This window comes from Lepidothrix coronata, unplaced genomic scaffold, assembly GCF_001604755.1.
Source record: "Lepidothrix coronata isolate B3197 unplaced genomic scaffold, Lepidothrix_coronata-1.0 Scaffold100, whole genome shotgun sequence".
NCBI classification, from domain to species: domain Eukaryota; kingdom Metazoa; phylum Chordata; class Aves; order Passeriformes; family Pipridae; genus Lepidothrix; species Lepidothrix coronata.
In genome coordinates, this window is record NW_016690280.1 from 418,529 (window position 1) to 443,540 (window position 25,012).

A 25,012-nucleotide genomic window follows, 5' to 3' on the forward strand; every position below is an offset into this window, starting at 1 on the left:
GGCTGCAGCTGGTGCTGGGCTTGGTCACCCTGGCAAGGAACCACAGAGCTATGGCTGCAGCTGGTGCTGGGCTTGGTCACCCTGGCAAGGAACCACAGAGCTATGGCTGCAGCTGGTGCTGGGCTTGGTCACCCTGGCAAGGTGGGGATTGGACAGACACCTAATGGATTATTTGTTGGGGTTTTTTTTATGGCCAACTGCTCAGGTTCAGGTTGGGCTCTCAGTGTAAGTCCAGTGTAGTCCATTGGGCCCAGAGGGTTTCCAAGGAGGTAACCAGAAGGAAACCCCCCTCTCCATTGCACAGAAATGGGTAGGTGGTCCCACTGCAGTCAGTCATGTCATATTCACACCCTTTGTGAATTCCTTGCCTCTGCTGCGTCCCATGAGGATTCACAGCATTGCTTTCCCTTTGCATGTGGGTAGTTGGGTCCCTTCCCTCTGTGGGGCTGTGTGGGAGGTCCATGTCCCCACCTGACCCCCAGTGCAGGGCAGCTCAAACCCGGCACACGTTGGCTGTGGGCTTTGGGAGGTTTGCGACTGTTTGTCCCAGGAGCTGAGCCCTTGATCCTTTCCCCCATATATTGACCTGTGTTTTGCTAACGCTGCTGCCACGTGGCACCTCTGGGCAGAGGATGAGGCGTTCCTGAGAAGCACTGAATCTCTGTGGCTCTGCAGGCCACGTCCATCGCAGCGGTGTGGATGACACGGAGAGCTCGGCCACGCGGAGCTTTTCCGCGGGGAGCATCCGGTGACAGCCGACATGACAGACAATGAAAGGGGAAGCCTGATGGGGACAGGGGCAATTACTGACACCACATCCCTGGTGCTGTGGTCCTTCGCTCAGGGCTGGAGGTGGCAGGAGGATGCACAGTAGCAGTGGTGGGAAGGCCAGCTCCCTCCACCCCAGCCATAGAGTAAATGAGTTTTACAGCTCAAGGGCAGGTTAGTGTCTCATAAACTCAGGGAAGCCTTTGCCAGACACAGGGAGAGGGATCAAGTGTCATGTGTGCCTGGAGTGAGTGGGATGTCTCTTCTACAGGGGGTGCCTGCTAATGGCAGGAAGAAAAATTAAGACATATTTTGTTTTAAATGAAAAATGACTGGAATTCCCCCCTTCCTGAAAAGAGAAAGTAATTGAATTTATTAGTGCTTTATTTTATTTGACAGTCTTTCTGTGTACTTGATGCGCTTTGTTACGCTGAATTACCCTTTAATAATGGGTGTGTGTGACACCAGAGCCTGCCCTGAGGTGGGCTCCGGAGCTGGAGCAGGGATGTGTGAGGAGGCCTCTGCTGTTGAGGATTGCCATGGCACTGCTGATAGAGTCAGGTTGGTTGGGCAGACGCTGACTCAGCCTGTGCCTGCTTCAAAAAAGCATAAGACCCAGTTCCAGTTGCTGTCACGTTGCCCCATTTGTTGATGTTCCCTCTCCACTGCAGCTGAGGGCTGGGCAGCTGCTACCTTCAGCCATCCCAAGCCAGGGTTCCCTGCACTGCAGGATCCCACTGTTGGGGGATGAGCTTTTCAAACCAATGTGTGCTCCTGGCACATTCCTGGCTGCTCCTGCCTCAAAGTCCTTTCAGGGTTAAATCCTGATTACTGATACCCTTAAGCAAAAGCTCGCAGCATGTGGGTGTGCTGGTTTCCATATTTCAGTGCAGATTCTTCCCACTGTAGCAGATAAAAATCCCTGCCTTAACAAACCAGTCATGCATGACCAGGTTTGTTGCTCTCGTGGGGTTTTATCTGGGGACGGGCCAAGTCCCAGGCATAAAAGAAGTCTCCCCAGGTTTTGGCTCTGAAGTAACGTGGAGAATGTTCTTGGCTGAGGAGTTTGTTGTACCACCATGGTTGAGTGGCTGCCATGTAGGAACAAGTAGGGAATTGCGCTGGGGCACTGGGAGCTGCAGGCGCCCATGGTGCTGGGATCAGCCTGGGATTGTCTGGACAGGGGATGGGGACCAGCCCAGGTCTGACCACGAGCTGTACCGGGTCTCACAGAGCCATCTCGCTGAGCAGAATCCCCTGACAAGCCTTCTCTGTGCTTGTTTTCGTGTCTAGCCAGGCTCGGTGAAGCTGCTGAACCCTTTCTCTTTGCACAACCATCGTGTTCCCGACGGTCAGACTGACAGCCGGTCCCTGTGGTCCTGGAGCCGCTGTCCCCCGTCTCCAGCTGGCTGAGCAGAGTCCGTCAGCGCAAACGATGCATCATTGGCTGTGTCAGGTGGAATTAGCAGGCAGGCTCGTCACATTAAGCTCAGGCTCTGAGCTGGCAGCGCCAGTGCTCTCGTGTCACCCGAGCTGGCTGTCACTCCCATCCCCACCTCTGCAGCCATGGGAAATCTCTTCAGGCAGCACACAGATAATAAAAGTAATGAAGTAGCTGGAGGGAACAGCTCACTGGCAAGCAGGAGCACGGACTGACACATTCCTGGTGTATTAAGTTTCCTTCAAAGCGTTGTGTCCGAAGTTATTACTGACCCCACTCCTCACACACATGGTCCCTACTGCATCTCCCCATCCCCTCTGGGTTATGCTGATTCATCTAAAGGCAGCTCTGTCCCTGGTCCTTCCCTCTGCCCTTGCCTATGTGTCCCTCGCTCTGTCCCTTTTCATCTCCTACTTCCGTCAGTTTGCTGTGAGGCAAATGCAGAAAGGTTAAAGGAAAACTTGTGCTGACTTGGCTCTCTCAAGAAATGCATTTCTGTTAGAAATGCTACAGGAATATCAGGTCCCAGCTATCAGTGACAAAATGAGGCAGAAGTTTTTTGGTTGTTTTTTTGTTTCAAAGCTGGAGCACTTGCTGCAGCGAGATCAGAGCCTGGTTTACTGGGCTCTTGCTGCTTCACTGTGGTCTAAGCATCCTGGAGCCTCTCTCAAAATTAGAAGGCTTTTGGTTTTGTTTGTCCTTCTGTCATACACTTGAGAAGGCATTAGGCTTTCCTAGAGAAAGTCTGTTAGGCAGGTGGGATGGAGCGCTGGCAGCCAGAACTCTGTGGGACGCTGTGGGAGTGTCCCCCCACGCCGGGTGCTGGCATGAGTTGGGGGGGACAACCAGACCCTGTCCCTTGGTGCTGATGCTCTGCTCCCCATCCTGCAGGTCCCCGTGCTCCGGCCCATGGACCTGATGGTGGAGGCCACTCCCCGGAGGGTGTTTGCCAACGCACACACCTACCACATCAACTCCATCTCCGTCAACAGCGACTATGAGACCTACATGTCAGCGGATGACCTGAGGATAAACCTGTGGAATTTTGAAATCACAAATCAAAGTTTTAGTATCCTTTGGTGCACATGGCCCTGAGGACAGCCCTGGATTCTGATGAGGGCCAGGGCTGTGCCCGTGCCTGTGGGGGTTAGTGACTGGGCAGTGCAATGCCTTGCTTGGCTCCGCACCCGATCTCAGTGCCTCAGTACAGGAGCTTTCACCCTCTGGCAAGGCTGGTCTGGGCTCAGGAGCATGAAATAGTGCTGCCTGCTGTGCACCTGACGGCAGAGTGCCCGAGGTCCCCAGTCCCAGGTGTCATTGCCAAGGCACTGCCCTCTCATCTCTGCCTCTGCTGCCGGCGGGAGGCTGGGCTGTGTCCTGCGAGCACATCCAGCCATCACACCGAGCTGCTTCCTCCACGGCACGGGGCTCTGCTGCTGCTGTCACCTGCCGTGAGGGTGACACGTTTCTGAATTTACCTGCAGGGTCTGGTGGGGTGGGTGGAGGGAGGGGGATCTGCAGGTGGTGGAGGAGACAGATGCCTTGGGGAAGATGGAGACACTAATGGTGTGGTCCCCGTTATACCCTGCAGCAGGTGACAGGCTGCCAGTCACCGCCGTACAAATGAGGTCGTACCAGTCACCCTTGTAACAGCTGCATCGGAAATAATAACACGGGGCACTAATCATCAGTGATATTTATATGGTGTTTCCTGCCGAGAAATCCCTGGGGCACAGTTTAGGCAGCTGGAGAGGATTTCAGCAGTCACAGGCGTGTGGCTGTGGGAGCTCAGAGTGGGTGTGGGAAAGTAGGGCTGCAGTGCCTGCTTTTTTTCAAAGATGAAGATGAGAAGAACTAAATCTGAGTCAATCCTCAGGGAGTTCAGATGGCCCCAGGGACTTAGAGGGGGTTTTCTGTTGGCTCTTGTGCCCTGGGTTTTGAGCCCCCACTCTGCAATAAAAGATGTTTATTCTGGCCTGGGGTGGATGGACAAATCAGGTCTTGTGCCCCGCAGAGGGTCTCCTGGCTGTGGTACCAGAGCTGGGGTTCCCAGCTGAAGAGAAAATGTGTTGGATGTTGGCTTTCCCCTGCACTGGTGGGAGCTGGGCCCTCTCTGTGCTGCAGTTTTGCCCCAGGATTGTGCCGCCACCCGGGAACACCCGGTTTGCCTGGGGCGAGGGGGAGCCCCTGTGCCCAGGGACATCAGCAGGAGCAGGGGTGGGAGGAGACTCCCTGGGAGGAGTGGGGTTTGAGCTGGGCTGTGTGGGCTCCTTGACTCGCCCTGTCAGACATCGTGGACATCAAGCCCGCCAACATGGAGGAACTGACGGAGGTGATCACGGCCGCCGAGTTCCACCCGCACCACTGCAACACCTTCGTGTACAGCAGCAGCAAAGGCACCATCCGGCTGTGTGACATGCGCACCGCCGCCCTCTGCGACCGCCACGCCAAGTGTGAGTGCGGGGCCCCTTGGGTTAGAGGAGCACAAAAAAGGGAGTGTGGAGAACCACTTGGGCTTGGGTCTGCCCTACCACCTTGTCTCCTTCTCCCCCTGCTGTGCCAGGCTCCGGTCCCCATGGCCACCCACCCTCACACATCCTACCTGTCCCCAGGAGGAGCGGCTTCCCCTGTGTCCTGGCCTCACACCTTTTGGGGAGCAGGTTAAACCCACCATGGTGATGGTTTGGGTTCAAAGGGTCACAGGAATGTCAGTGCACAGACACTACTGAGCTGTCAATGCCAGAGACAAGGATCACTGTATTCCTTCAGGCTGTTTGCCTGAACAGCCCCGGGTCCTGTTGTCAGCTGTGGTTGATGCCACAGGGGTCAGGAGGGGCAGAAAAGCCCCCTTGAAGTTTGGAGTAAGTGGGACTTGTGGGGATGGGTGAGCTGCTGTGTCCAGCACAGCCGGTCCTGGCTCAGCCTGCACATGTCAGGTGGTGCTTATGGGGAATATTCTCCTTGTCAGCAACTGCTCAGTGGAACATAGGCATGAACACCATGGCATTCATGGGTGGGCTGGCGAATACCTGCTGCTGCTCATTGTGCCCTGGCAGCTCCTGGAAGGCAGTCCCATGCTGGGCACAGTGTGAAAAATCAGACACAGAGGTGGGACAGACTGAAGGGGTTTGGTACCTGCCTTAGAGATAACGAGGTGTGGCAGAGCCCTGGGCCGCCGTGCTACATCCCTGGGCAGCCTGTGTCTCCTCTTCTTGTGTGAGTTTGCTTCAGAAAGTGGCCAGTATCCCATGGGAAATTAAGGAGACTTTCAGTATTCAGAGTGTGATCACATTGCAAGGACAAGATGCACAAACTAGGTGCAGCTGACTGCAGCCCCCCACTAACAACCTGCCTCCAGCAACCCCCTGGCTGTGTTTGGGTTTAGGTCTCCTGGTGTGGTAGGGAATTACACCCCAGCTGCTGCTTCTGGGATCCTGAGCCACAGTTGCAGTCCAATACCTGTTTTTAACCCGGAGTAAAGCAGATAGAGAAAAGCTCACATTGCTGGTGGTAGTTTGGGAAATACTGAATGGCAGTATTCCCAAATGCTGAGGAAAACACACCTGGTCTGTCCCTGTGTTTCCCAGCCATGGCTCACAGTCTGACAGCAACGGTTCCCAGCTGAAAATCGTAATACAATTAAGGAGCAAACAAAATTCATTTTCCTGACACTTCAGCAGCAGAAGCCCCCAGCATTTCCCTTTGTTTGGGCACTGCCTGGTCCCACCAGCCCTCGGCAACACACTGGCGGTGGTGCATCCCGCTTGGTGTGACCTCTCCCATGACATCTCCTGATTGATTCCCCTCCATCCCTCCGAAGCATCAGCTGCAGTCAATTGTGGTTCAGCAGATGTGGGAGTCGAAATTGAGACAGTTCATCAAAGTTCAAAATGAAAAGCAACATTGGCTTTCAGAGCGAATCCTCCAACGGAGACATTTAATAACTGTCAATATTTAATAAAACTGCTCTGTCAGGTTTATGTAGATGGTGCAGTCACTGCTTGGGGCAGCTCTGACTTGGTGCTTCTCTTATTAAGGTTTGTTTGCCCACATTATTTGAACCTCCTCTCTGACATCTGTGTTACCCTGGTGTGGAGGTGGCCTGAGGGAACAGCAGCTTAGATAGGAACTCCCACTCCGTGAGGATGTGAGGAGCTGATAGGAATGTCCACTCTGTGGGGACACTCTGTGAAGAGCCATGTGCTGTAGCACTCAGAGGAGCAGTGGCCCTGTGAGGGGATACCTGCCCTCGCTCAGCAGGCACATGGGAATCCTGTGCATTATCTGAAGCACCAGGGGAAGCCAGAGGGGAGACTGGGATCCCAAGAGCAGCTGGTAATGCCAGCAAAAGCAATCCTTTTTGGAAAGGATGTGGGAAAGTGAGGAAAAGCCCCGCTGGGGGTTCTACAGTTATTTCCCTTTAGCAAAAGGCATCGGGCTTTCCACTTCTTTTTAAGGAGCCACCTGTGATTGTACCTGCCAAGCTCCTGAACCGCAGGCTCCAGGCACAGCCCCCTTCCCTCAGGACCTGCTCCACCTCATCCTTGCCCTGCTGACTGCGCTGCTGCAGCGCTGCTGAACTGCTGTTCTTTGCTGAAAGCAGCTTCAGCTTCGGGTAGAAATAAGAAGCTGCTGTGATCAGGCAACTCACAGCTGCACCTTCGCTCTCCAGCACTGCAGGAGTGTCCCTGCCACAATCCCTCCTCCCGTCCCCGTCGGCGGGCCGGCATTGCTGCCTTTGGGGGAGCCCCAGCCAGACTTGGCACTGCTGCTGCTTCCCAGGCACGGGATGGAGAGGCCGTCGGTCCCCCAAGGAGCAGGATCACTCCACGGGCCGTGCAGCCCTTCGGAGCCATCTCAGGGTTCAATCAGGTCGCCACAGAGAGGGGGCTGGGAAGGAGGGAGGGCTGGCAGAGGGAGCCGAAGTGGGCAGGGCAGCGCCCGCTTGGTGCCAGAGAAAATAGGTTCGTTGTGTAAGAGAGAATTAGTGCTCAGAAATCCTTTCCATGAGCTCAGCAGCCCAGATCTGCTTCTGCAGCAGGAGCAAAGCCACACAAAAGCCTTCAGCTCGAAGCAAAAATAGCTGCCCCAAGCCCCTGCCCTGCCTGGCTGCCAGCTTTGGTTCACAGACCCACCTGGGGACTGGGCAGCACCACCTGTGGGTTGAGACCCCTGTTCTGACATCACCTCTGTGTGTGTGTGCTGGCACCCCTGGCATTGCCTTTGTTGGACCCTGGTCAGGGCACTGATGTCACTTTCAAATCCGTAAATATATTTCATTTGGAACTTTATTGGTCTCCTTCAACCTGTGATTTATTCAAAGACTGATCAGATCAAATCTGTAGGTTGCAGTGGCTATAAAATATTTACATTGATGTCAATTATGCTGCCTGCCAATTCCTGGAGAGCAGAAGTGCTGTGCCAGGGGCCCAGGCTCCTGGGCTGTCCGTAGGATCAGTCTCCAGTGATCCTTCCTGCATATGGCAGTGTAGTTCCCGGGATGCCTGCTTCCTTCCCAGGAGCTTCCCACAGTGCTGGGACAGGGTGGCAAGTCCCTGGCCTGGGATCAGGGAGCTCCTGCCTCGGCTGATGCCAGGGCTTGTCCTTTCCTCTTCCACAGTTTTTGAAGAGCCTGAAGACCCGAGTAACCGGTCATTTTTTTCTGAGATCATCTCCTCAATCTCCGATGTCAAATTCAGCCACAGTGGGAGGTACATCATGACCCGGGACTACCTCACTGTCAAGGTGTGGGACTTGAACATGGAGAACCGGCCCATCGAGACCTACCAGGTGAGTGTGGCACAGCCGGGCACCTGCAGTGGTTGGACACCCACTGAGCTCCTTCCTGAGCCATGGCCTGGGCTGACGTTAGGAGTGGCAGGTACACACCTGCTGGGTGGGAGCTTTGTGCCTTTAGATGGTGGAAAGCAAATGAAGAGTTGTTAAATGTGGGCTTGAGTGGCTGTTTGAGCTGTCAGCACATCCCCAGGCTGAGGGTTGGTAAAGAGGGGAAGCTCAGGTGCTGGCGGCTGGGACAGCCAGGTGGGAGGCCTTGTGCAGAGCAATAGCCCTGTCCTGCCACCCTCTGCCAGGGGATGTACCACTGCCCAGTGCTCTCCAAGCCATATGTGGAGTGTGGTTGGAGGTTTTTAAAGGAGAAGGGTGGCTGTGGCAGGGCACAGGGTGCCGGGCAGTGCCCAACGCTGCCAGCTTGGCTGTGGCGAGTGTGGAGCTGGGCTGGGTCCATCAGCTCCCAGTGATCTCAGGGCTGGGTCTGCCAGTCACTGTGCTGTGCTGGTCAATGTGGGGAGCTCATCCCATCCCATCCCTCCTGCTGGCAGGTCCATGACTACCTGCGGAGCAAGCTCTGCTCGCTCTACGAGAACGACTGCATCTTCGACAAGTTCGAGTGCGTCTGGAACGGGTCTGACAGGTGAGTGTGTGGTGGTGGGGCTGCGTCCGGCCCAGGGGTGCTCAATTTGGGGTGGGATGAGGGGTTCACAGCCCCTGGCAGCCCCTTCCCTGGCCTTTGGCTGGGTGCAGGGTCTGGAGAGGTGCAAGAGGGACTACCCGCACCTGCAGGCTGTACGTGAGTCTTGCTGGGGTTGTCTGAGGGTCCCACTCTCTCCTGGATGGGATCAGCTGTCTCCCACAGCTGGAGAAGCGTGGTTATAAGTTTAGCTCCAGAGTGCCAAAATCTGGGGATGATGAGTATCCAGGTGTGACTCACACTGAGCCAGGCGACAGGAAGCGTTCGAGGCTCCCTGACCTGGCGGGGCTGACAGATTTTTTTGTCTGAGCCATCAGAGCGAGCTGACGAGGCGCAACTGGGCCTGAGCCAAATTCCAATTCTTACCAGATCTCATTATGCCTCTGAATGTTCAGTCTGCCTCTTGGTCACCAGCAGTTTGCCTCTGAAAAGGTGCGAAAATCATCTGTCCTTCCCCCTCACAGTGTCATCATGACCGGCTCCTACAACAACTTCTTCCGCATGTTCGACCGCAACACCAAGCGCGACGTGACGCTGGAGGCGTCGCGGGAGAACAGCAAACCCCGCGCCATCCTCAAGCCCCGCAAGGTCTGCGTGGGCGGCAAGCGCAGGAAAGACGAGATCAGCGTGGACAGTCTGGACTTTAGCAAAAAGATCCTGCACACAGCTTGGCACCCCTCCGAGAACATCATCGCCGTGGCAGCCACGAACAACCTGTACATATTCCAGGACAAGGTTAACTAGGAGGACCAGGTGTTCTTTAGGAGTCTCATGTACTGATACCAGTAAACACATGGTTTCAACTGTTTCTTTTCTTTCTTTCTTTTTTTTTTTTTCCTTTCCTTCCTGTTCTCTGTTCAGTTCCTGCTCTGCAGATCGCGGTTGTGCAGAGGAGCACTGGGGCACCCCGGCCCAGGGCCATGGGGGGCACCCCACAAGACACCAGATTTACACAGGGAGAGCTGAGACATGGTTGGGAGTGTCAGGCCCGGCTATCCCATGTCCCCAGGCAGCAGTGGGGTGGCAGTGACCCTCCACTGATGGCCGAGGGGGTGATGCACGGGGGGCTGTTGGCTGGGGAGGAGGGTGTGGGGCTAACACACCGTGACCCCTGGGCAGCTTTGGTGACAGTGGTCCTGCTCCAATTGTTTTAAACTTGATTCCAGAAATATTCCATCTCTTGTGTTGAAGATTGGAACGTCGCCTCCCTTTGCCATTTTCCACATTTGTATTTTTATTACAGTTATTTTGTGTTTTAACAACAGAGACAGCAAAACCAAACGTAAAATGGAAGAGTTCAGTTTTGCAATGGACGAGCTTAAGGGGGAGGGGGATGTGCTGCACCCTCAGATCTGTCTGCTCCAGCCAGGCTGCCCCCTCACCCCCAGACCCCTCCTGAGGATTTGGCTTTGTAGATACTGTGGTGCCTTCTTTGGTATATGAAATACCTTTATAAACGATGCTTCCGACCTGCATTGATCGCAAACCAAACCGACCCTGGGCTCTGCTGCAGTTCTGGGCTTTGCTTTGGTCATTTTCCTCATTCTGTTGTGAGCTCTTGCATGTCGTGACTGACTCTCTCTCTCTCTTTCTCTCTCTCTCTCTCTCTCTTTCTTTTTTAATTAATTTATTTATTTATTCAATTTTTTTAAAAGATAAAGTATAAGTTGCTAATTTATGACCTTTTAAAGAAGAATCCAACCGTATATTGCTGTTAGCCCCTGACTGTGTCAGAGAGAGGCTGTCTGCGGTCCTACATTATAATAACAATGATAATAATAATAAAACCAGTAACTCTTTCTCTCTGCATGGCGAGGCTGCCTCTTTCTACTCTACAGATTGGCCAGGTCCCTCTTTTACTTGAGCAACTGTTCAATTAAAAAAAAAAAAAAGACGACTGGATTTTCCATAAATCAGAAAACTGCTCCTGCAGCAAGAAGCAAATGAATAAACGAAGTCAATACAAAATCCAACACCATCACTTTGGCAGTGGCTCTGCAGGGGCGACCCCGCTGCCATCCCTCCCGTGGGGGCAGTGGGCACCCCCAGCACCCATCGCCTGGAGGGGCCGGGACACGGCTCGCTGAGGGCCAGGTGCCTCCGGGACAGCCTCTCTGCAAGGATCCTGGAGTGTCCCGACCAGGGAGATGAACTGCTGCACACCCACGGAGTGCACGGACTGCCTGGAAAACCAGGAGCTGGGCAGCCGCAGGGACCCCTCGGGGTGCGGAGCTGCTGGGATGCCCTGGCCCCGCACACCACCTTTGGAGGAGCCATCCCAAGGCAAAAACAAAGTGCACTGGCTTATGGATTTATTCCAAGGGATGGCTTTCAGGAGTAACTTTTTTTTTTAAATGAAATGATAAAATAAAATAGCAAGAGTAAATGAACCATTTTTTAAGAAAATGCTCTTTTTTGGTTCTGTAAGGAAAGCCTGCGCTGCGGTGTCAGAAGTAAAGTTGTCCCAAACGTGTCTGTGTGGAGTCGCTGCCTGTTGTGCCTCTCGCGCGCGGGGGACGGTGGCTCTGCAGGGTCCGAGGGCCCCTGGTCTGAAGGTGACTGCCAGTCCTGTGCTGATGAGGGATGGCTGAGGGGTCCCTGAGACCCCAGGGATTCTCTGGGTCCCTCTGAGGGTGTGGGACGTGGGGCCCTGTGGAACGTGGGGAGTGGGAGCACCTGGACCTCCCCCACTCAACAGCACAAACCTCAGTACGCGCAGCCCTGCAAGGAGCTGCTGGTTCCCCCCACAATCCCTGTCCTAATTCTGGGCTGTTCCTGCTGATGAATTTAAACAGCAGCCTTTAATTAGCAGCTGCAGGGCACAAACTGTGCTGTCAGGGACATGTTCCTTAGACTCTTTTACCTCCACATTAACTATAGGACCTTAATCAATTGAAGCAGCATAGATCCAGCCCTGGCTCTGCTCTGTGGGTTGCAGCATGTCCTGGGTTGCTGAGCCTGGTTGCTCCACAAGGCAGAAATGAGTCTGGCTTTTCAAAAATAGAGTTTCTTTCCCTTCCTCAAGCTTGCTTGGATTTCACCTCTGCCCTGCTCTAAGTGCTTGGCCACAGCAGCAGCCCAAGGACAGGGCGAGCCAGGGGAGCTGCTGGGCTGTGACAGGAATGGTGCTAGGAAATTTGCCAGCATCCTTTAAACCCAACCTTCTCTCTGAATGAGGTTCCCACAGGCTGTCCCTGCCTTTGGGGACACAGGGGACCCTGCCTGAGGGGCTGCCAGGGGGGACCAGCTCTGTGGTGTCACACATCACCCACACATCCTCCAGCAGCAGCATTCCCTGCCCCAGGGCCCAGCCTGTGGGTGTGATTGCTTTATCCACAGAATAAGCAGATAAATAAATGTTAATGAACATCTGGTCTCCATAAACCAGATCAATTAAAATTAATAGCTATCTCATTCATTTAATGAGTTAACCATATTCTAAAACAGCCATAAGAAACACACGGCTTCCTGCCGGGCCACACCAAGTGAGAGGAAATCCCATTCCCACGTTCCACCATCAGCAGCACAAATCCCTCCAGGCTCTCCCAGTCTTTGTGAAACAACCACCCTTCTCTCTTGATGTTCAGCCTGCAAGTCCCACCCCTGGTCATGAACACCAACTGCTGACAAAAAAAAAAAAATCACTTTCTCAGGGAAGAAGGGGCTCCTTCCCCAGCCCTCGGCCAGGGGAAGAGACCCACATCAAACACAGAAGCAGCAGAAGGAAACTTTGGCTCTGCCAGCCCTGCCAGCTCACATTCAAGCAACAGATGAAAGCACTAAAGGAGAGTATCATTCTGCTCACCTCCCTTGCCCACACACTGACCCCACACTGCTCAGTGCCACAGGCCCTGTTCTGCCAAACACATCCAAGAATGTAGGCAGTATCACTTCAGTTGTTTGCTTTACTCATAAATTCACAAGTCCAGCAAAATTCAACAGAAATCGGGATTAGGCCTGTACAATCCATATATAAAAAGGGTTGCTTTATTGTAGTTCAAATACATAAACTGAACAATCCCAACATTTTCAAAATTAAACTTTAGAAACACAAGTTTAACATTCAAAACAGGAGTATAGTTTACAAGAATTGCCCAGAGAGGGAATCCACAGTCTAATCCAGAGTATGTAAAGATCACTTTATCGTAAATAAAAATGTGTTTATACAACCGTCCTGGCCTGCTCGGTCACCTCTGGGATGCACCAAGTGTTTCCAGCTTTGAGTAAAAGTTATTAGACAGATCTTCACTTGGGCAGAGCAACCTGACTGCTGCTAATTGATGGCTGGGGGCAGGAACAGAGCAGCCTGTGAACAAACCTGGGTTCGTCTCTGAGTCCCAATTCTCCGCTCAGCTCTAACCCTGGCTTTAACGGATTTAGTTCCATTCCCAAGGGTGGAAGCAGAGAACTGGGACCGGTGTTTCCAGGGCAGGCTGTGATCAATAATTTAAGCTATCAGAGCATGTCACCTCCTCAGCCAAGGACTGCAGGAACCATGAGGCAGCTTGTGGCACACACGTAGGACACGCTCAAACCACGACGTGATCACGCCTGGGACTCACACGTATGACAGTGCTGAGAGGAAAGCCCCAGGTACCAGACATCCACACCTCACACACCCCGCCCCGAGACCTGCAGTCACCAAACAGCCCCACACCTTAGGATTTGTCAGTCATGCCCCAATTAACTCATAAATACCTTTAACGTGGGGCTTTGTTGTTGTTTCCCTCCCCAGAGACCATTTTATGTTCACAAAAGCTGCTCCTGCCTCTGCTCCTCAGATGTTTGAATATATTCACGGCAATGGATGTGTGTAACCTGACAGATGGCTCATGCAAGCGTTTGGATTTAACAGACACCCTTGGATTAGGAGCATTCCGTAACTATTTCGTGGTTCTCCGTGTGGGCTCGGAGGCGGTGGGCGGCGGGGGCGGCCCGCGCCGGTCCAGGTCATCCACGTAGGACACGATGAGCTTGCGCCGCTCCTCCGGCACACAGTCCAGCACCAGGTACCGCTTGTCGTTCTGCAGGATCTTCTCCACGTCCTTCAGGTGCTGATCGGACTCCTGGATCAGCTTTTTGGATCTGAAAGCAAGCGAGAGAATTATCACTGGAGCATAGTCCGAGAAACCAGGATCCCCCCCACTCGGGCTCAGGGAAGCTGCCCCACCATAAGGAAGCACAGGGACAGGCCAGGCAGGGAAGGGTGCAGGGACCTGGCCTTTTTCTGAGCTAGAAAGTTGTCCCATTAGGTTGGGACTAGGCACGTAGCAGTGCTCTGGGCACAGGAGACAAAGGCTCGTTGCCTACACTTGTGCCGCATTAATTAAGCACCATGAAAGACTTAAGTAACTTAGACATCAACTTGTTTATCAACTAAGTTATCAAATTAGACATGAGTTTGCTGCTTTTTATATGGTAAAGCACAAAAAAAAAGCCAAGTCCTGCACTGGCATCATGGTCCCCACCTGTAGGTGATGAATTTGGTCTCTTTGAGCAGTGTCCGGAAGTCAGCTTTGGCAGTGATGTATTTGTCTCGGATGTATTCCTCAAACTCCCTTTGCTTTTTCTGGAAGATAAAAGATAAAATCAAATCACTGAATGCAGCTCCAGTACTTCCTGCAACTGAACACACTGAACGCCAGCAATAATTACATGTTAATTACACTTTTCCTTATCTTTACATTTTAATTTTTCACAAATTGTATGTAGCTACTAACACCTGCATTCACACAGAGCACAGCCCAGTGCAGCAGCCACCAGCTCACTTCTCTGTACCCTGCACCACACTGGAAGTTGGCAAGGACAACACAAACCACTTACCCTGTCACTCGAAGAGAATTTAATGCACCTTGGATCTTCTTTAATGATTTTTTTCACTTCCTTCCATGTTGATGTTAAAGTTATCTTTCAAATGAAACAAAAATAGTTAAATTAAAAGAAAATTAGATTCTAAGAATACAGAATGCAAACACTGCTACCACTGAAGCCTTTAAGTATCTCCCAAGTCCACTGAGAAAGTTGCTGCTGTATTTAAGTGTTGGGTTTTGCTTATTCATACTATTACATTTGTATTTTTAACTAGTAGATTGTATATACTGGCTTTTCCTTTGTATTTTGAGATGGCATTTTTCAGGTCAAGGTCCTCCAAATATCATTTACTTCCCAAAGTCTTTTTCTAGCACATATTCATGTATATGAATGTGTTGTTAAAATTTACCTTCAGAAAATCTGCCTCTAAACTAAATTAACTAATGCACTAAAAATGAGGTAAAAACTTCCAGGTTAAGTGAAAGCTGCCTGAAGTTAGCACAGAACTAAAAGAAAGCAAGCCTCACTAAACCCCCAAATGCACAAAATCAGGGATGGATTCCACAGCATGAGCAGGCTAAAAGTTCATGTTTGGCAGCACTAGATAAAGCAGGAGATCAAAATAGATGAACTGGGTAAGACTATACTGATGGTCACTAAAGCAAACACCCTGGATATCTCAAAGAGCCAGAAGCCAGACAGTGAAGAGTATCAAATAACTCAGTGCTGAAGAACTAAACAGATGAAAAGATCACTGATTAAAAGCTTCTATGAAAATCAACTGTGTGTCCAAAATGGCACTCCAGAGAAACAGGTAAGGAAACATAATGAACAGATTTTGTTATGAAGGAGAAAAGAGAGTGTTGAAGCAAAGGGGCCCTGGAAGTAAACCCAATCAGACTGTGGGACAGAAAAACACAAAAAGAGAAACCCCAGTGGGCTGCAAAGATTTTCAGTTTGAACATCAGCAGCTCTTACCGCTGAAGTTTCATCCAGAAGTTGCCTGAAGTGTTCCCTCTTCTTTTTGGTAAGTGCCTCAATGTGTTCGTTAAAGAGCTTCTCTTTCTCCTCTCTCTCAAGCAGGGACCCTGACTCCCAGCGGTGATCTTTGCGCAGGGTCCTCCTGGTGTCAGACCAGGACACGTCTGAAGAGCGCACCTGAGCCAGAGATGATTTGCTTTTAGACCAGTTTTTCTGAAGTTCCTTGATAAGTCTTACATCCTTATTTTTTTATTATTTATCTTGCTTGAAGTTAAGGTTAAAATGAAAGATAAACCCCCAGCTTTTAAGAGGAGACTGTAGCAGGTGCCCCACGAACACTGAACAGGCAGTGGCAGAAGGAATCCCTCTGCATCGGTTCGAAGCAGATGGAGATGCTCCACTGACCTGGCTGAGCATTCTCAAAACCAGAAGATTCCAGTACTCTCTCCTCTGTGCATAACACCCTGTGTTCACCAGAGTGCTTGGAAAGGCATCCTCGGAGATTATTATTTCCAGAGACAACAGGAGCTCTGCCAAAAACCTCAATGAGATTCCATCTCTGTATAAGCTGAGCTCCAAATGCCAAAAGGCTTTTACAGGGAGCACCAACCTAAGCCTGCCCTGACCAGCCGAGGGGCCTGTCCGTGCCTCACCATGTCCGAGAGCAGCGCTTTGAAGTTCTGTATGGCCTCTTCCCGCTTGTGCTGCTCCCGCTCCCGATCGATCTCCTTGGTCTGCTCTGAGCGCGCTTTCTGCACCTCCCGCTCTCGCTCCCGCAGGCTCGCCTCGATCCGCGCCTGTCGCTCCAGCTCCTTCTCCTTCTCAGAATCTAAGTTCTGAAATGCAGGAACAAAGCTTTCTCAATAAAAACAACACAACACCTTTCATTAGACAGGCAAGCGAACTAAAGGGTTATCAAACTGAAGGCAGCTTGGAACAAAATACTTCAAAGGGATTTGGGATCCATGGATTACAAGATTTTGCTTCAAGAGCTGTGCTGTAGCATTACAGGGTTTACACAGGGGAGAGGCAAGCTTGGTCACAGAACTATTCCCAGAAGCACATTGTGTTCAGCAACAAACTCAGAATAAGGGGGGACAGGGTGATCACTGTTGGCCCAGTTTTACATACTCAACCATTAATTGCCTGGAAGAAAAAGGTAGGAATACTGGACTAAGAGAGAAGCAGCAGTGAAAGAACTATGTATGAACACAGATCCCCGAAAGAAGCTCAGCTCATAGGGAAAAATCACAGCAAGGGAAACGCTGCCCATCCTAGGAGGAAGTAATCAATGTGGTGTCTGTATTTTCTGAAGTTTTACAGCCAATTTTCCAACCAATGGCTTCACAGGAGTCTCTGAGGGATAAATTCTCCCAGATATTGTGTGTGTGCACGCAGGTCCCACGCACACCCCACCAGGGACAGAACTTCTAAGTTCCGAGCTGCCATGCTGGGGTACCAGCACAGTAACTCTGCACTGATTTCTGTTCAGCAAGGATCAGTCTGCCCACAGCACACCCCCAGCCACGCTCCCCGTGCTCCCTGTTGACCTTGGCTATTTTCTCGATGTACTGCTTGAACAGGTCCTCCCTCTGTGAGGAGCTGTCCACCGCCTTGTACCGCGGGTCAGTCTCCACTTTGTCCTTCACTTTGCTCCAGCGAGACTGACTGTCCAGGTGGTGGTTTGCCAGCAGCTCAAAGAAGTCCATTTTGATCTGTTGTACAGACAGAAACAGAAAGACAACGCTTGAGAAAGACACTTTGATATCCCACAGTTTGCTCTTATGAAAAAAGGAGTCGACTTACCTCCATCAGAGGGAGCATATTAACATTACATACCATTGTAATTTAGAGAAATCACTAAAACTCTGAATTTAGCCATAACTGCAGCCCAAATTCACTGTCCCTTGGGACAATTTTGCCAAAGCAGATACGTTAAGGTGATCTGCTACACTTTAGATGAATTCTATTCTTTAAAGAACAATCCACCAATAGTTTTTATTATTTTCCTCCAATTTAAGCTTTTTTTTGAGCTTTTATATATATCAAATTAAGAAGTTACTGATGGTGCATGATAGCATTTTGCACATCAGTACTCCAGAAGCCATACAGCTTGCAACAGGGCTCTAGAGAAATCAGGTATTTATGGATTCATCCTCCAGGTGTACAATGAACAGAGGTGAATGCTTGGATCTGCCGACAAAGAGCAGTGTCTTAAGATGGATCTAACCAATGAAGAATTACCCACATTAAAATTAAGTAAAATCTAGAATTAAGTAAATTATATTTAGGATGGACATGCACATCTATATAAAAGTTTAAGGAAACATTTTAATCTACTTTGTCAATTGGAAGTGGCATGTCAGCACTCTGCCCACAACAACTGCCATAGCAAGGGCTGGCAGAGGATCAATCATGGCAGGTTTTATTTCAAAACAACCAGAAACATGTTTTCATCTGAAGTCCCAGAACCAGCAATTGTAACGGCAACTACTGTGCCTTTATTAGATATTTTGGGTTCTGGGGCAAATGATCTCCCTGTTCCTGCTGCACTTTATGTCCTTGGTCACCACTGTATCCCTGGCAGGCTGGTTTGGCACTTCAGCCTCCCCCTCCCAGAAGCAGAGGTGAGGGGCTGGGTCACCTCACTTGCCAGGGGCCAGGGAATGCTCAAGGGCCCTGCAGGCAGGGAGAAGGGTTCTGCCTCCACAGCTCCCCACACCCTGCTGCATTCCAGAGCACCCCACATCCTGCCAGGATGCAAACTGAAGCTGGTTTTATGGTACAGGAATTAAAAACCCCAAATCCGGGAGGACTGACTATAGGTTATTTGCTCCTTATCTCCCCTCCTCATCCCTTAAAAACCAGAAACCAGCAGAAGCAGTTTAGCTGCAGAACACTGAGGTTCCTTAGGGAAGGGAGCAGATGGACAGAGCAGGCTCCAGCTTGCCAGAGACCTGGCACATCCCCATCCCCTAAAATGTGTTTAGCTACAGAATGCAGAAACGGAAGAAAGATCAGCACCAATAGTCTGCAGCTTTGCCCACGAATAATTTTAGTTCTTTGCAATATTAACATATAAATATAAAAGGCTCTATAGGCTCTTTCTTTACTATCCCAAAGGAGACTAAGACAGTAAAGCAGAGATCAGAGAAAAGCCCGTTAGTGCCAGTGGGATGTTGTGCTACAGCTACAGCACTACTGCTTTATCTTACAGGAGCTCAACAAAATGCTAAGCAAACTGTTTATTCATCGTAAAATTAAGAATGTTGTTTCAAAACATCTTAAAACATGCATGCAGTATTGAAATATGAAGCTTTCTAAGCCATGGCATTTGAAATATTTGTTAGAAATCAAATAGTTCCCAGCTGTTACCACAGAAGTCTCTAAGGTAAGGGTATCTCCAAGCTCCTGCACAAATCACCTGTGCATGGATGTATTCCACAGGATGAGGACTGCACACCTGCCACACTGCTGGGAACACTGTGGCACGAGCAGCCACACAAACCCTCACCTGAGGCCACCACCACAGGCTGCAGGGAGGTGCTCCTGTGGGAGCCACCAGCAGCAAACCCTCGGTCTCCCAGGAGCTCCTGCCCAGCAGTGTGGCTGCCAGTGGCACCCCTCGTTCCCTCAGGAGCTCCTGCCTGGCTGTGTGGGCACCAGTAGCACCCCTCACTCCCTCATTCCCTCAGGAGCTCCTCCCTGGTTGTGCAGCCACCAGCAGGACCAGCTGTTCCCTCTCCAGCCCCCGACAGGACTGGGATCAGGAGGGCACAGCCAACTCCCTCCCCCAGAAAAACCAACAGCAGGCACTTCAGGCCTCAGTGCTCTAAAGCACAGCTTACACTTCACTCAGGTGCCCTGTGCACAGCACAGGTGTTGCCATATCATTTCTATTTTAAAAAAAGAAGGTGAAAAATGTCTCAAAAAATTGAGTCTAAAACATCTCACCAAGGAATAACCTTTTCAGACCCCAGCTCTGGATGGTGAGTTCCATGTGCCTGCACACAGGGACTTGCTCAACCAAGTCGAGTATCACCCAGAGCTCTGGACATGGGGTGGGTGACAGGGGACACAGCCACCAGCACGGGGCTGCAGGGCATCTGCAGCTCAACATTCCAGTAACTCTGTAAAGCGGGATGTGAAGCTCATCCACTGCCACAGCTCGTCCTGGGGACATGGAACAAGGCTGTGTCCCGGGACAGCACAGGATCAGCTTGGTCACTGTTATCTGCCCACAGCCCCTTTCCTGATATCCCCAAGCTCCCCCCCATTCCTTCTCTCATCCAAGAAGTGTTGGCATCAGATTTACTCACTGAAATAAAAGCAGGCATTGGAAAAGCTGGCTGCACCATCCCATCCTGTAAGCCATAACTCCATGAGGCAAAAATCAAACATTAGATAATCTAAAACCCTTACGTTAAAGATTTCTGTAAAGTTGATCCTCCCTAAATAAAGAATTTGGACTTTTACGACAGACTGAGAAAGCTTCAGGTTAAATGCCTTAAATTTTCTTTTATGTTTTAAGCACTTTCAAAATCAAAGGAAAATAAGGCTGAAAACATTTCAGGTGTATTTAGAAGTCTTTTTTTTTTTTTTTTTTTTTGGCAGTTAACACATTGCAGGTACAACTCTCATCACTTCACAAGGAAAAAAACTAAAAAAATGTAAAGTACCGGAACTGCGGGAGGCTAAAGTCACCACACAGAGATACCAATGCTTTCCTCACTAGGGAATCCCATAATATTTGCGTGTCAGTGATTGACAGCTGTCAGACTGAACTGATTGACAGGCCGCACAGCACATAACTGTAAAGTCTATCCACTTGTTATAAAACAGAATACATAAAATGGTTACAAAAGGCTTTTGGAGAAAAAAAAAACATTATTCAAAGCAAACAAATACAATCTCTCTTCTTTTAACTTTTCAACTTTAGAACAATCATGCAACAACAATCAAGTTAATATTTATTCTTTTAAGTCTTCAACTGCACTATTAAGCTGCAAAAATGCTCTAAAATTCCATATTCACAATCAAAATGCAGTATGTAAAATCTAGTTTTGAACTACATCAGTTCCCCTCTGAAAGCACAATCATTTACTGAAGACAGCAGTAATAAGGCAACATTTGTGAAAATTGAGTACAGAACCAAATTAGATCAGAGCATCCAGATTTTAGAAATATGCAAAGCTTCCTGAAGAATGGAATTGTCCCCAGATCTGTCCCCCAGCACTTCTCTCTCCCAAAAGCACTCCAGGGAAATCTGCAATAACTTCATACTACAAAATAAACATTGCAGACTTCCAAATATCAAAAATGATTGGCCTTCAGAGGTGACCTCCACTCACACACACACAGGGACGTGGCAGTAAGTGGCCCCAGGTTCTGGTGACCCCATTTGATATCCTCTCTCCAGGGGAAAGAGCTGCTCCCCACCAGCAGCAGTGCGGGCACGTGACACTGGGAGTTCATTAATCTGTAATAGCTGACCTTTAAATCTAATCAGCAGCAGTTTATACATAAGATCTATTTACTACAAAAGTCCCTAAGTGTCTGTTTTGAGATGGAAAGGAAGGATATGGGAACTGTTTGAAATTTAACTGCAGTACCCTCAGGGAATTGCAAGTCCTGCCTGCCTCCACTGAGGGAGCACAGAGGTAATGGCAAGCTCTGGGGTTATAGCCAAAGAGGGCACGACTCCTTTTCCTTTTCATGCTTCAGGATAATAGAACTTAATAAAGAAAATAAAATCAAGCATTACTCAGGTTAAGAAGATAATGTTACTTGCTCGGGTAAATGAAAAAAATGTCATTATTTAAGCAAACTCAGCTTCACAAATAAACACAATTCAATTCTAGATACTCTAAAAGTCAGTAAAACTGCAAACTTGAAATAGTTCAGAAAGACCAGGGGGACACCACTGAAGTGTTTGCCTGTAGGAAAGTGCAGGCCCATGTCTCAGGGAAGGCTCAGGGAAGCCAAGCACTGGCTCTGTCCCATCTCATTCACACCACTCACACTGCTGGAACTCAAGAGTCCCCTTACCTTCTCTCCCCTGGTCTTCGAGTCTTCCTTCTCCTTCTTTCTTGCCGCTGTGATAAACTCATTAAACAAGGCCTCTCGATCTTTCATCTTTTCAATTGCCTTGAACCTCGAGTCTTTAGCATGCTTGGCTGCAAATTCACTAAAAGTAGTTCTGCAACAAAATGGCAAGTGAACTCATTTGGCAGAGCTGTCTGGGCTGGGAGGCAGGTTCAGCAGGGAAGTACTTCCTCTGCTGCAATACATGCCAGAGCACAACTTAAAAATTCCCAAAAGGCAAATCCTATGGTCTCACTACAGAGCTGCTTGACCAATGAATTCTATAAAAAGAGCCAGCACTCACACGAGAGGTGTTGTCAGAGACTTACAAGGGTGGGTTGGTTTGTTCAGATACAGCCACCTGCAGAATAGGCAGGTGCAGAGAGAGACTACAGTGCAACCAAGGAGAAGAAATGAAAAAAACTCAGTTGTCTACAAAACTCTTCTGTGGGTTAGCAGTTCAGCCACCAACCAGTCTGTCCAGGTATTTCACAGCTGTGAAACCAAAAATCTCAGGTGCATTCACTTGCAGCCAAACCATGCTAAGAGTTTACCAGGAAAACCAGTCTTTGGTAGGAGTCCCCACAAAACACTGGCTGTACCAATTCTTCCCCCTTCAGTGCAGAGCCTGAGCTTAAACCACACAGAGCTGAAACCCCTTCAAACACTATGGGCAGAGGCAACAATCCTGGGCTTTTGACCCATCATCCCACAGCGTTTCCCTGACCGTTCTCTCACCTCCAGGGCCAGATTCCAACCTGTGCAGTAGGTACAGTACTGCCACTTACCTCGGAAAAAAATCACTACTGTGCTTTTTCCAAGCTCTGATGCAAATCTGGCCCCAAGAATACGTGAGACACTTATAATCATAGGAATGTTTTCATCACAGCATGGAAATAATTAGACTTGGAAAATCCAGCCTACTGTTGCTGTAGGGTAAATTGAAACAAGAAGAGAATTTGGTAGCTTATTCAAAAGGATTAGAAAGTGAATGTACAGCTAGATTGAAGAACAAGAGCTGCTCAAGTGAAGTGGAACACAAACTCTTGAGCATGTTGGACTGAGATAGATGATAAAAAACCAGTCTGGCACTCACAGAAGTACAGCAATATCTTTAGACAAACACTGAAACCAGAAGACAAAGGATAAGATTAAACAAGACAGTATTTCAGCTGGAACTCTCTTTCCCACCCCAGCCCATAATCAGGTAAAGAATCAGTCCCAACATGACATACTGGAGATATGCTGGAAGCTGAGGATACTAAAGCCAACATAACTGTTCCTTAAAGCATTTCCATGCCTCCATTCTTCCAGCCTACTACTGAGTTATTAGTCAGATCTGAAGCAATTTAAAAGTTAACATAGCACCGTCACCAGATTTCCAAAACGAGTCACAGGAAAAAACTGAGCTGAAGTGAAACAAATGAGCTGTTATTTCACTGGAAAAGAATTAATGCCAGAAGAGCCAGGAGATGCTGAAAGAGGATGCTTTGGAGCTCATCTGGTGACATAAGCACATATCTCATGACCTCTACGCGAGGAAGCTGTGAAATAAACAATCCCAGAAATGAAATCTTGAATGTACTTTCACTGTCACCCCCTCGCTCTTATCACTGCAGTGGGTCTGAATCTGAGGGGTGTGTAATCATTGCTGTATTAAAGCAACCAGAACACTCTATCATATTGTCATTAACATATTTTGTAACCAGAGAAACATCCCTTTATCCCCCTCCAAACCCAAGAAACCTCCCTACTGCTTCTCAGAGAAGAAGGAACAGGGTTATTAAAGAAACTTGTGGTGGATCCTGAGGCCTTTCTCACAATCCAGGCAGCACGCTGCAGATTTCTTCAACTTAAAATATGTAAATCACTATAAATATGTAAATCATTAGAAACATGTAAATCATCATAAATCACAAGTTCTATTATTTCATGGATTAGGTGAATATAAGTACATAGAAGAAGATTTCAATGGTATCTGATGATTTTTCTCCTCTTTGCCCATTTTGAACAAGGTTAATCAACCCAATACAACCCAACATCCTGCGTTCTAGTAGAGCTTATGCACACAAAACACAAAGAAGCTCCTACCTTGGATTAATCTTTGCTTCTTCCATCATTTTCTTGAAATCCTCCTTGGCCTGCATTATTTTATTTTTCTTCTCCTTGCGCTCTTCCTCTGCTCGTGTTTTCACATACTGATCAAACACCTACAGAAACACCAGTCACCCACAGCAGACACCCAAACGTGACACACAGAAGCTCTAAGTAAGAGGGAGGAAAAATCCCACTTCTTTCCTTCTCTGTTTCCTTTCCTCTCACCACAGAACTAACACAGACGAGGCAGAAAGAAGGGTTAGGGACTCTTTGTATCCCAATATGCAAATGATCCAAGCTGCTGCACGTGCACGGTGCTGTACCTAACACATCATCTGAGACCTGGGAAGAAGTTCCTTACACATTCCAGGTAACATTTTCCTGGGTCCCATGTTTCAGACACTTCCTGTGTTCTCAAAGCTTTCCATTTCCCTATATCCACTCGAAGAAAAGCTGCTGAAGTGAGAATTTGCTTAACAATAAAAATGCACTTTAGTCTTTCTCATGACCACTTTTTAAAAAAATAAATAGCTGGATTATTCATTATGCCAACACTTTGAACAGATACTGATGACTCTCACCATTTCATTCAGGTTTTGGCAGCTCTCTGTACATGTACAACTTTCACTGTATTAAGGTACGAGATCTTCTGACCACAGGAAATAAAACAACTATCAACACTTTCCCTTGCTGGCTTCCTCTGTTTCCAGACAAACTCTAATCATAACAAAAATCCCTTGCAACACTGGAAGGTTTGCAGGAACAAAAACAGACTGAAGATTCAGATAAATCAGTAGCACCTGTGTCTGGATGGGGAGTGAATTGACTTTTTTACCTGTTTCCTTTCTTTCGGGTTGAGCAGCAAGTAACGAGGATCAAACACGATCTTGTGCAGCTCTTTCTCCCATGTTGAAAAGGCAGAGACCTTTAATTAAAAGAAGACAAATATACAAGACAAGTTGTTCGGTTTTGCTTGAAAACTCCAAGACATCTGATGAAAACAGGGAAACAAACTCATCCTGGAGTTTCTATCACTAGTGGATGATGGAGGCTGTCACAGAAAGTTTCAACACTAATTAGCTCTGAAAACTTCTAAATGATAATACACACTTAATTACTACTGCTGTGTGACATTAAAACCAAAAAGTACATTGGAAGAAAGCCTTGAGAGGCTGTGTTCCACAGGCAGCTGGAACCACTTCCATTTTTCAGTTACTATCAAATTTATATTCTAATAGCCTAATTTATCCATCAAAATTGATTGGCATCAAGTAGATTCCAGATTTAGTTAAATAATAGCAAAAAGTCTCCCATTTAAGGATAAGACTGCACAGACTAGA

At 49.0% G+C, this 25,012-nt stretch overlaps 2 protein-coding genes across 7 annotated transcripts in view; one reads left to right on the forward strand and one right to left on the reverse strand.

The window, feature by feature from the left end:
* The window catches only part of PPP2R2B (protein phosphatase 2 regulatory subunit Bbeta), a 66,655-nt gene extending 56,043 nt beyond the window's left edge, over nucleotides 1-10,612 (forward strand). For both annotated transcript variants that reach the window (XM_017823002.1, XM_017823004.1), the window contains 5 exons: nucleotides 3,101-3,278; nucleotides 4,498-4,662; nucleotides 7,830-7,999; nucleotides 8,551-8,642; nucleotides 9,164-10,612. In XM_017823002.1, coding sequence (XP_017678491.1) covers nucleotides 3,101-3,278; nucleotides 4,498-4,662; nucleotides 7,830-7,999; nucleotides 8,551-8,642; nucleotides 9,164-9,443 — 885 coding nt within the window. In that variant the 3' untranslated portion in view covers nucleotides 9,444-10,612. The remainder of the gene's footprint in view (nucleotides 1-3,100; nucleotides 3,279-4,497; nucleotides 4,663-7,829; nucleotides 8,000-8,550; nucleotides 8,643-9,163) is intronic.
* Nucleotides 10,613-12,586: 1,974 nt separating this feature from the next.
* Nucleotides 12,587-25,012, reverse strand: part of TCERG1 (transcription elongation regulator 1) — a 29,836-nt gene continuing 17,410 nt past the window's right edge. For all 5 annotated transcript variants that reach the window (XM_017822951.1, XM_017822949.1, XM_017822948.1 and 2 more), the window contains 9 exons: nucleotides 24,508-24,597; nucleotides 23,667-23,785; nucleotides 21,540-21,690; nucleotides 17,042-17,206; nucleotides 16,145-16,327; nucleotides 15,489-15,668; nucleotides 14,523-14,606; nucleotides 14,168-14,268; nucleotides 12,587-13,784 (listed from right to left, as the gene is read on the reverse strand). In XM_017822951.1, the coding sequence (XP_017678440.1) occupies nucleotides 13,583-13,784; nucleotides 14,168-14,268; nucleotides 14,523-14,606; nucleotides 15,489-15,668; nucleotides 16,145-16,327; nucleotides 17,042-17,206; nucleotides 21,540-21,690; nucleotides 23,667-23,785; nucleotides 24,508-24,597 (1,275 nt within the window). In that variant the 3' untranslated portion in view covers nucleotides 12,587-13,582. The remainder of the gene's footprint in view (nucleotides 13,785-14,167; nucleotides 14,269-14,522; nucleotides 14,607-15,488; nucleotides 15,669-16,144; nucleotides 16,328-17,041; nucleotides 17,207-21,539; nucleotides 21,691-23,666; nucleotides 23,786-24,507; nucleotides 24,598-25,012) is intronic.